The sequence below is a fragment of the Cherax quadricarinatus genome, chromosome 57 (genome assembly GCF_038502225.1).
Source record: "Cherax quadricarinatus isolate ZL_2023a chromosome 57, ASM3850222v1, whole genome shotgun sequence".
Taxonomy (NCBI): Eukaryota; Metazoa; Arthropoda; class Malacostraca; order Decapoda; family Parastacidae; genus Cherax; species Cherax quadricarinatus.
In genome coordinates this window covers 21199281-21210854 of record NC_091348.1, presented here as the reverse complement: position 1 = coordinate 21210854, position 11574 = coordinate 21199281, and the positions used below count along the sequence as shown (strand labels likewise).

Here is an 11574-nt window from a genome sequence, read left to right as displayed (position 1 = left end):
TGCTGTTCTGAGGTTTGCTAGGCGCCCATATGCTGCAGCAGTTATTTGGTTGATGTGCGTTTCAGGAGATGTGCCTGGTGTTATACTCACCCCAAGATCTTTTTCCTTGAGTGAGGTTTGTAGTCTCTGACCCCCTAGACTGTACTCCATCTGCGGCCTTCTTTGCCCTTCCCCAATCTTCATGACTTTGCACTTGGTGGGATTGAACTCCAGGAGCCAATTGCTGGACCAGGTCTGCAGCCTGTCCAGATCCCTTTGTAGTTCTGCCTGGTCTTCGATCGAGTGAATTCTTCTCATCAACTTCACGTCATCTGCAAACAGAGACACCTCAGAGTCTATTCCTTCCGTCATGTCGTTCACAAATACCAGAAACAGCACTGGTCCTAGGACTGACCCCTGCGGGACCCCGCTGGTCACAGGTGCCCACTCTGACACCTCGCCACGTACCATGACTCGCTGCTGTCTTCCTGACAAGTATTCCCTGATCCATTGTAGTGTCTTCCCTGTTATCCCTGCTTGGTCCTCCAGTTTTTGCACCAATCTCTTGTGTGGAACTGTGTCAAACGCCTTCTTGCAGTCCAAGAAAATGCAATCCACCCACCCCTCTCTCTCTTGTCTTACTGCTGTCACCATGTCATAGAACTCCAGTAGGTTTGTGTGTGTGTGTGTGTGTGTGTGTGTGTGTGTGTGTGTGTGTGTGTGTGTGTGTGTGTGTGTGTGTGTGTGTGTGTGTGTGTGTGTGTGTGTGTGTGTGTGTGTGTGTGTGTGTGTGTGTATGTGTGTGTGTGTGTGTGTGTGTGTGTGTGTGTGTGTGTGTGTGTGTGTGTGTGTGTGTGTGTGTGTGTGTGTGTGTGTGTGTGTGTGTGTCGTGCCGAATATGTAAAACTGGTCAATTAGCAAGAACTCATTTAAAATTAAGTCCTTTCTAAAATTTTCTCTTATACGTTTAAAGATATACTTTTTTTCATATATGTTAATGTAAAAATAATAGTTTTGTACCAAAAAAACCTTAGGAAACTTACCTAACCTTATTATAACAAGCGCAATTTAATTTAGCCTAATCCAACTAAATATATTTTAGATAAGTTTACAATAATTTAATAATAAACAAACACAATGAAATATATTCTTTTAGTTTGGTTCAGAATTATTTTTGCGAAATTACTGAATACAAATTTTAGCTTGCCGTATTCGGCAAGAAGAGCGGTGCCATTTAAGCCAAAATCGCATGTTTTACCCATTCGGCACGACACACACACACAATATATATATATATATATATATATATATATATATATATATATATATATATATATATATATATATATATATATATATATATATATATATATCTATTATTATTATTGAAGAATGGAATGGGACTAGAAACGTGGTGCTTACATTTAGCACTGTTAAAGAGTCCCTGTCCATTCTTTTGTTCATTCAGTGACAGTCATTTTTTACAAAGTATATGCGTGTGTGTCGTTTGCTACATACCAGTAATCATACCTTCTGGGTCAGGTACAACCTGGGGTCTGCGCTCCCCCTGCCGTCGCCTACTTGGTCTTCTTCCTCTCGTGGGTTGCCTTTCATAACCAACTGTCGGGGGCGGGGGTGGAGGTGTGGTTGTTGTTGTTGTTGTTGTGGGAGGAGGGGTGGTTGTGGTGGTAGTTGTTGTAGTAGTAGGGGGACGGGTAGTTGTGGTAGTGGTGGTTGTGGTTGTGGTGGTGGTGGGTGGTTCTGTGTAATCGTAAGGGTCATAGGCTTCAAAGGGTGCCTCAGTTATTATAGCGTCGGGTGCTTCGTAAGGAGGCGAGTCGTCTGTGACGGCAACTTCATCAGTAGTCCCATCGGGATAATCGTTATCCTCGTAAGTGTACTCTGCGTAGTCCTCGTAATCTGCAGGAACAAAGATGATGCGGCAAAAGCAGTGAGAGAAAGCAAGCAACTGGCGGCGGACTGGCCAAACCTACCTGGGCACACTGGACAGCACTGCCCCAAGGGTATATACTGTTCCTCGCACACAATCTCTGGACACAGGACGCCGGCACAATTCTCATCACACGGTGTACGCTCGCAAGTGACTTGTCCCGCAGCGCAGGTACACCGGGTGCAGTCATCGGGAGAGAAGATTTCCCCATCGGCGAATTTCTGCCCATCAAACTCACATTCTGTGCTTCCCTCCGTCACCTGGACGCTGTCAACTAATCCATTATAGTCGTAGCCCTCAAGTTCTTCATATTCGTCTGCTGCAAAGAGAAAAGGGAACGTTGCGTGGGAGATAGGTCAAGCATCGCGAAAGATCAGACAGTCTCTACTCCATCGCACTCTATTCCACAATGGAGTAATGATTATTTCTACAATATTTGGATGATTGATATCAATCATGCATATTATCGACTACTACTTCTAATGAATAGAAAAGACATGCTATTGTTCTGTGTCTGTGTACAGGCTTGACTCTCCATACAACTTTCCCTTTTGCAACTTCGCTATGGACGCTGGTTACGAAGGCGAACTTCCGACAGTATTGAAAAAAAGACACAGGTTAGGAGCAAGTTTTTATTGCGACAACGTTCCGCTCTGTCAAAAGAGCTTTCGTCAGGTCAACAAAGCTCTACGCGGAGCGAAACGCTGTCATAAATAAAAATCTCTGCACCTGTATCTTTTCTCCAAAGGACGCTGGTCTGGCCAGACCCTGTGGACCACGAGACAGTGCGAGTTACCACTGTAAATTGTGCCGTGGTTTGTATTTCCGTTTTCTGTGGTATTCCTCAGAAGGGTGAGTGCTGTCCAGAGTGCATATTACAAAGATAAGACAATGTGCCGCGCCATCACAGGAAAATTACATTCTTGGAACATAATATCCCTTCTCTAATCAATTTAATATTTAACACTGTATTTGCAATTATCACAAAAATAACAAACATGAAATATAATATACTATATCATGGATGGGGGAAACGTTTAATTTTGGAAATTTTAAGAATTTTTGGGGGGGCCCAATGTAGTATTTCATTTAAAAAAATTAGTATGTAGGCGATATGCGACATGCAAAGTGTATGGAAGATATACGTACATAGGAACGTTTATAACCTTAAGCTTATTTGTAGTTTTTTAAAACCATATATCATGCAAAGATCGGGCAAAGGCTGCATTTATTGGCATTTTTTAAAATACCAAAACTGAAGATTATATATATATATATATATATATATATATATATATATATATATATATATATATATATATATATATATATATATATATATATATATATATATATCAGAAGTGTTCATGCAATAATAAATTATCAATAACCAAAAATTAGTTGTTAGATTATTTTTAATTTTAAAATACGTGTTTAACAATAAATGTTACTCATGCAAGAAAGCTGCCAAATAATTAAAGGCAAAACATGTATAAAAAATGAATGCCAGCCACAACTATATTGAACATAAGTGATACTAAAAAATACTATACTTACTGATATCCAGATACTACCATTAACATATAAAACTCGTACACATTAATGTAAAATGAAAGAATCAGTGAGAAGCATTGACGTGAAGACCTGGTATGAGTGTTTTCAAGAATCTAAAAACTGGTGGAAGTTCACTAATATGCAGATATAAGTACTATGACTTTAGGTTTCTCATGGGTGTTAGTAGGATTGTTTCTGTACTTTGTGTCTCATTGATCTCTCCTGCATGATGCTGGCAGATTAGTACAGGTCTTCCTCCAACCTTTTAAAATGTTATATAGATCAAGGTAGTATATGTTTGTACGTAATGTATGTATGTGTAATTTCTGCAACACTGCAAGCTCCTGATGATTTGTTGATTCCATACGAAAGGCCAACAGCTATCATTCAACTTTCCCTGTGGTTGTTTCACACACACACACACACACACACACACTATATATATATATATATATATATATATATATATATATATATATATATATATATATGTGTATATATATATATATATATATATATGTGTGTGTGTGTGTGTGTGTGTGTGTGTGTGTGTGTGTGTGTGTGTGTGTGTGTGTGTGTGTGTGTGTCGTGCCGAATACGTAAAACTGGTCAATTAGCAAGAACTCATTTTAAATTAAGTCCTTTCTAAAATTTTCTCTCATACATTTAAAGATACATTTTTTCATTTATGTTAATGCAAAAAATAATAATTTTGTACCAAAAGAACCTTAGAAAGCTTACCTAACCTTTTTATATCAAGCGCAGTTTAATTTAGCCAATTATGTTTTTATTAACACATCGGCCGTTTCCCACCAAGGCAGGGTGGCCCGAAAAAGAAAAACTTTCACCATCATTCACTCCATCACTGTCTTGACAGAGGTGTGCTTACACTAGTTATAAAACTGCAACATTAACACCCCCTCCTTCAGAGTGCAGACACTGTACTTCCCATCTCCAGGACTCAAGTCCAGCCTGCCGGTTTCCCCTGAATCCCTTCATAAACATTACCTTGCTCACACTCCAACAGCACGTCAAGACATAAAAACCATTTGTCTCCATTCGCTCCTATCTGACACGCTCACGCATGCATGCTGAAAGTCCAAGCCCCTCGCACGCAAAAACTTCCTTTACCCCCTCCCTCCAACCTTTTCTGGGCCGATCTCTACCCCGCCTTCTCTCCACTACATATTTATACTCTCGAAGTCTTTCTATATTGTTCTCCCCTATCTACATGTCCGAACCACCTCAACAACCCCTCCTCTGCACTCTGGATAATAGTTTTGGTAATCCCACACCTCCTAATTTCCAAACTACGAATTCTCTGCATTATATTCACACCACACATTGCCCTCAGACATGACATCTCCACTGCCTCCAGCCTTCTCACTGCAACATTAATCACCCATGCTTCACACCCATATAAGAGCGTTGGTACAACTATACCCTCATACATTCTCCTCTTTGCTTCCATGGACAAAGTTCTTTATCTCCACAGACTCCTCAATGCACCACTCACCATATTCCCCTCGTCAATTTTATGATTCACCTCATCTTTCACTGACCCATCTGCTGACACGTCCACTCCTAAATATCTGAATACATTCACCTCCCCCATCCCCTCTCTCCTATCTGATATCCAATCTGTCGTCACCTATTTTTTTTTTTGTTATCCTCATCACCTTACGCTTTCCTATATTTACTTATTTTCTTCTTTTACATACCCTACCAAACTCATCCACCAACCTCGGCAACTCCTCTTCAGAATCTCCCAAAAGCACAGTGTCATCAGCAAAGAGCAACTGTGACAACTCTCACTTTGTGTCTGATTATCTTACAACTCCACACCTCTTGCCAAGACCGTCGCATTCACTTCTCTTACAACCACATCTATAAATATATTGAATAACCATGGTGACATCAGCCTAATCCAACTAAATATATTTTAGATACGTTTGCAGTAATTTAATAATAAACAAACACAATGAAATATATTTTTTTAGTTAGGTTCAGAATGATTTTTGAGAAATTATTGCATACACAAATTTTCGCTTGCCTTATTCGGCTATTTAAGCCAAAATCGCAAGTTTTACATATTCGGCACGACATATATATATATAATGCATGAGTGTGTAATTACCTTGCTGTAGTTTGTGGGCTCCAGCTCTTGACCCCCTTATTAGCGTAATAGTGATCAATGAACTCGATCAATGCCATATTTGTCAGTGTATGCGCGTGTGTCTGCGACATTTCTAACAAAAAATACATATCTGTATAGAAAAAGATTTTGAATAATGCATAGTTTTGGAGGGGAAAGAAGAGCACCGGGTGATGGGGTGAACAATAAAACAAGGAAGAGTATTTAGTGTAAAAAGAAAGGTCGTCTGGTAAGGGTTGAAGAAATCTAAGACATTATTCGGATTATTTCGAGGATAACCCAAAAAAGCGAAGTAGTGTGGCTTTTATCCATTGGGAAAGCCTCCTAACATCTGTTACCTAGCAGTGTATAGATATCAGGGAGTTGGTCTATTGGTGTGGGTCGCATCTTGAGGGAGGACCCAGAAACGACCCCACTGGAAATAAATCATATTGGTTATCTTGAGTTATCCTGTGTTACTAACCTGCCGGGGTTAATAACGTGATAATGTCGTCTTCCAAAACCAATTGCAGCAGGCGTTAGATTTGTCCGCAAATTTCTGTGCACCCCCAGGATTCGACCTGGTCCTTTCTGTTGTGAGGAGCAGAACTCACAGTCGCTTAACCTACCAGGTGAGGGGAGGGGTATTTACAGTAGACGTGGGGAGGGAGGTTCAGGCGAGGGAATATAGCTAGGTACGAGTATTTGAAGGGAGGGAAGCAAGAGTGTGTCGCCTTCCCGTACTTGAAAACTGAAAGTGTTGAGATATAGTGATTCATTATTATTACATGAGGCTACAGTCCACTCAAACTGCAGCAGTGTCCCCGCCCACTCATAAACCAGACCCTTAGGTGCTCAGCTGGTTATCGTCTGTAAGTTAAGAGTTATAATGCAATAAGAGACGATGTATCAAACACTCAACAAGCGATAACTCCAGCTAACTTAAAGCTTTAGAACTAACACTCAACGATAAGCTGTTGCATCCAATGTTATCAGACACTACTAAAAGGGTTTCACTGATGCTTTTTAAAGAGCCTGTACAATATTCAATGCCCTATGAATATTATTTCAGAACTTGAACCTATTCTGGGCTCCGAGTATTGCAATCATGGCAGTATAAAAGACTTAGATAAAGTAGCTAATGGTAGCGCCTACGAGTCACAACTCAGGGACCCGGGTTCGATCCCGGAGCGGGTGTGAAATATTTCCGTACACTAGTTCACCGAGCAGTAAGTAGGTACCTGCGTGTTAGCCGAGTATGTGGATGGCATCCCGGGGAAGAGGACATTAGGACCCCAATGGGAATAAGTCACTGACACTTGGGTTATACTGGGTTACTAACCTTCTGGGTTATACTGGGTTACTAACCTTCTGGGTTATACTGGGTTACTAACCTTCTGGGTTATACTGGGTTACTAACCTTCTGGGTTATACTGGGTTACTAACCTTCTGGGTTATACTGGGTTACTAACCTTCTGGGTTATACTGGGTTACTAACCTTCTGGGTTATACTGGGTTACTAACCTTCTGGTTTAATCAAGTACAGTTTTCTTCAACATTCTCCCTCACATGTTGTGTTTATGAAGAACATCACTGGAGACTCTTGACGCTCTCACAAGATTATTTAGTTAGTTTCAAATATTTATATTATCATCTATAAACAATTTTCTCCTAGCTCAATGATAAAATCTTCGGCTCACAACCAAACGACCCGGGATCAATCCTGCTTCCCCAGTTCACCTAACAGTAAATAGGCTCCTAAGTGTTTGTTGACTTATGGGTGGCATCCTGGGGAAGGGGGTTATATACCTCAGGCTGGGGCTTAAAAATAAGAATGACAGCTCTTATATTTTAACTCGAACTGTGCAAAACAAAAATCTATAAAATTTAATTCTATGAAACCGGGCCACATTTATTCTAATGCCTTTTAAAATTGAAATTCCCTAAAAAATGAAAAAAGGTAGAAATACAGTGGACCCCCGGTTTACGATCAGCTCCCAATGCGACCAATTATGTAAGTGTATTTATGTAAGTCCGTTTGTACGTGTATGTCTGGGGGTCTGAAATGGACTAACCTAATTCACAATATTCCTTATGGGAACAAATTCGTTCAGTAATGGCACCTGAACATAATTCTGGAATGAAATAATATCGTAAGCCGAGGTTCCACCTATTGTAGGCTTGAGTAGCAAAACTTTAGTAATTATTGTTTGATAATTGTAATTTTTATTAAGAATAGACGAGTTTATAAGGTAAAATAATATGTGAATATTCCTGAGGACTGATGGAGCAGCAGCAAGTATATGAGTAAGCTTACTGGCCCATAGTAGGCACCTCCAACTCACGACCTAGCCAGTTATGTGCGATGTAATGATTTCCACGATCATACAGCAACTGGTGAGTGGTATTTTATCAGGCTTTATTGAGGGAAAGTTAGGGTAGCTTCAATTTCTGGGATCAAGAGCTCTTTACCTGTCAGAAAATGCATCAGTATCGATGCACCCCCCCCCGTCCCCCCTCACGAGTCATGGATGCCTAAACCAGTCATTAATTAACTGTAATAAAGTTGGTAGAATTACCGACAATATGTAAAGTAAAAGGACACAAGTGCAACTAATGTGACATTTATTGTGGCAACGTTTCGCTCTCCAGGAGCTTTATCAAGCCATTACAAACAATACATGGACACAGAGGGTATATAAAGGCTCAGAGTGAGGTGAATACTAGTGAGGTACCATTTCGATGTTCACTAGTGGTAGTAGTAGTAATAGTAGTAGTAGTGGTAGTGACAAAAGTAATACAATATGGTAGAGCAATTCATTCGTACATGAGTAAAAGGATATAAAAGCTATTACTTGGGTAACATAAAAATAGGTTGGACAAATATAAACTGGAATGAGGCAGCTTGTTTCAGTGTTCACTCTCTGTGCTTTGTGTAGTATAACAGGAGAGACTATGTGATGGCAGGGTTTACTGTTTTCAGGAGGATTCTTGCTAAGACTTCGGAGATGGTGAAGCTGCCGTTGTTTTGTTTAATTGTATTCGAAACAGCGATCAGTGCTGATTCAAGGCACTTGCGTGTGCGGAAATTATTTTCTTTTATCACTAATTGGGCGTCTCTGAATTTCATCTTATGAATACAATTAAACAAAACAACGGCAGCTTCACCATCTCCGAAGTCTTAGCAAGAATCCTCCTGAAAACAGTAAACCCTGCCATCACATAGTCTCTCCTGTTATACTACACAAAGCACAGAGAGTGAACACTGAAACAAGCTGCCTCATTCCAGTTTATATTTGTCCAACCTATTTTTATGTTACCCAAGTAATAGCTTTTATATCCTTTTACTCATGTACGAATGAATTGCTCTACCATATTGTATTACTTTTGTCACTACCACTACTACTACTATTACTACTACTACCACTAGTGAACATCGAAATGGTACCTCACTAGTATTCACCTCACTCTGAGCCTTTATATACCCTCTGTGTCCATGTATTGTTTGTAATGGCTTGATAAAGCTCCTGGAGAGCGAAACGTTGCCACAATAAATGTCACATTAGTTGCACTTGTGTCCTTTTACTTTATACATTAATTAACTGCTGTCTAGCACTGTATCTATGTTAAGTTGACTACCGTGAAGCAGTCAACTGTTGTATCATGTCTACCATGAAGCAGTCAACTGTTGTATCATGTCTACCATGAAGCAGTCAACTGTTGTATCATGTCTACCATGAAGCAGTCAACTGTTGTATCATGTCTACCATGAAGCAGTCAACTGTTGTATCATGTCTACCATGAAGCAGTCAACTGTTGTATCATGTCTACCATGAAGCAGTCAACTGGTGTATCAGGTCTACCATGAAGCAGTCAACTGTTGTATCATGTCTACCATGAAGCAGTTAACTGGTGTATCATGTCTACCATGAAGAAGTCAACTGTTGTATCATGTCTACCATGAAGCAGTCAACTGTTGTATCATGTCTACTATGAAGCAGTCAACTGTTGTATCATGTCTACCATGAAGCAGTCAACTGTTGTGTCATGTCTACCATGAAGCAGTCAACTGTTGTATCATGTCTACCATGAAGCAGTCAACTGTTGTATCATGTCTACCATGAAGCAGTCAACTGGTGTATCATGTCTACCATGAAGCAGTCAACTGTTGTATCATGTCTACCATGAAGCAGTCAACTGTTGTATCATGTCCACCATGAAGCAGTCAACTGTTGTGTCATGTCTACCATGAAGCAGTCAACTGTTGTATCATGTCAACCATGAAGCAGTCAACTGGTGTATCATGTCTACCATGAAGCAGTCAACTGTTGTATCATGTCTACCATGAAGCAGTCAACTGTTGTATCATGTCTACCATGAAGCAGTCAACTGGTGTATCATGTCTACCATGAAGCAGTCAACTGTTGTATCATGTCTACCATGAAGCAGTCAACTGGTGTATCATGTCTACCATGAAGCAGTCAACTGTTGTATCATGTCTACCATGAAGCAGTCAACTGTTGTATCATGTCTACCATGAAGCAGTCAACTGTTGTAACATGTCTACCATGAAGCAGTCAACTGTTGTATCATGTCTACCATGAAGCAGTCAACTGGTGTATCATGTCTACCATGAAGCAGTCAACTGTTGTAACATGTCTACCATGAAGCAGTCAACTGGTGTATCATGTCTACCATGAAGCAGTCAACTGTTATATCATGTCTACCATGAAGCAGTCAACTGTTGTATCATGTCTACCATGAAGCAGTCAACTGTTGTATCATGTCTACCATGAAGCAGTCAACTGTTGTAACATGTCTACCATGAAGCAGTCAACTGTTGTATCATGTCTACCATGAAGCAGTCAACTGTTGTATCATGTCTACCATGAAGCAGTCAACTGGTGTATCATGTCTACCATGAAGCAGTCAACTGTTGTATCATGTCTACCATGAAGCAGTCAACTGTTGTATGTCTACCATGAAGCAGTCAACTGTTGTATGTCTACCATGAAGCAGTCAACTGTTGTATCATGTCTACCATGAAGCAGTCAACTGTTGTATGTCTACCATGAAGCAGTCAACTCTTGTATGTCTACCATGAAGCAGTCAACTGTTGTATCATGTCTACCATGAAGCAGTCAACTGTTGTATCATGTCTACCATGAAGCAGTCAACTGTTGTATCATGTCTACCATGAAGCAGTCAACTGTTGTAACATGTCTACCATGAAGCAGTCAACTGTTGTATCATGTCTACCATGAAGCAGTCAACTGTTGTATGTCTACCATGAAGCAGTCAACTGTTGTATGTCTACCATGAAGCAGTCAACTGGTGTATCATGTCTACCATGAAGCAGTCAACTGGTGTATCATGTCTACCATGAAGAAGTCAACTGTTGTATCATGTCTACCATGAAGCAGTCAACTGGTGTATCATGTCAGTAGTGAAGTTTTCTTCTGGAGCATCCCTTCCGGTTTGGGCCTTTTCACTGGGGCATCCCTTCCGGTTTAGGCCACCTCTGGGGCATCCCTTCCGGTCTAGGACCAGCAGCTGGAGGGTCACCTTTTCACACCTAGGTGTTACTTCCGGTTTTGACCATGACCTCGCCCTCGAGACTACCTCACCCTTGACCCCCCAACCAATACCCCCACCCCCCACGACCCCCCGCCTTGCGACCCCGCCGTCGCGCCGCGCGCCCGCGCACCCGCGCGCCCCGCCCCGCCGCCCCGCCGCCCCGCGCACCCGCGCGCCCCGCCCCGCCGCCCCGAGCGCCCCGCCCCACCCCGCGCGCCCGCCCGCGCCTTCTGCTGCGCCTTCTGCAGCGTCGTCCGGATCGCCCCCGCGCCTCGAATTTTTTTTTTCTTATGATCTCCTCGGATCAAGTTTTTAAGGTTCCCCCTCTCACTTTCACCCCAAAATTTCTCGATATTACAAGTTTTTGCATTCCCCCCCC

The 11574-nt window shown here is 41.3% G+C and overlaps 1 protein-coding gene across 4 annotated transcripts in view; it reads right to left on the bottom strand.

Moving 5' to 3' along the window:
- The window catches only part of LOC128693417 (collagen alpha-1(II) chain-like), a 74156-nt gene that overhangs the window by 22020 nt on the left and 40562 nt on the right, over positions 1-11574 (bottom strand). The window contains exon 2 of one of the 4 annotated variants that reach the window (XM_070097414.1): positions 1974-2249. The exons of 1 other annotated variant lie outside the window; for it this stretch is intronic. In XM_070097414.1, coding sequence (XP_069953515.1) covers positions 1974-2249 — 276 coding nt within the window. Of the gene's footprint in view, positions 1-1497; positions 1900-1973; positions 2250-11574 lie in introns of all 4 variants that reach the window. 2 more of the 4 variants (XM_070097412.1, XM_070097413.1) reach the window with 2 other exon arrangements.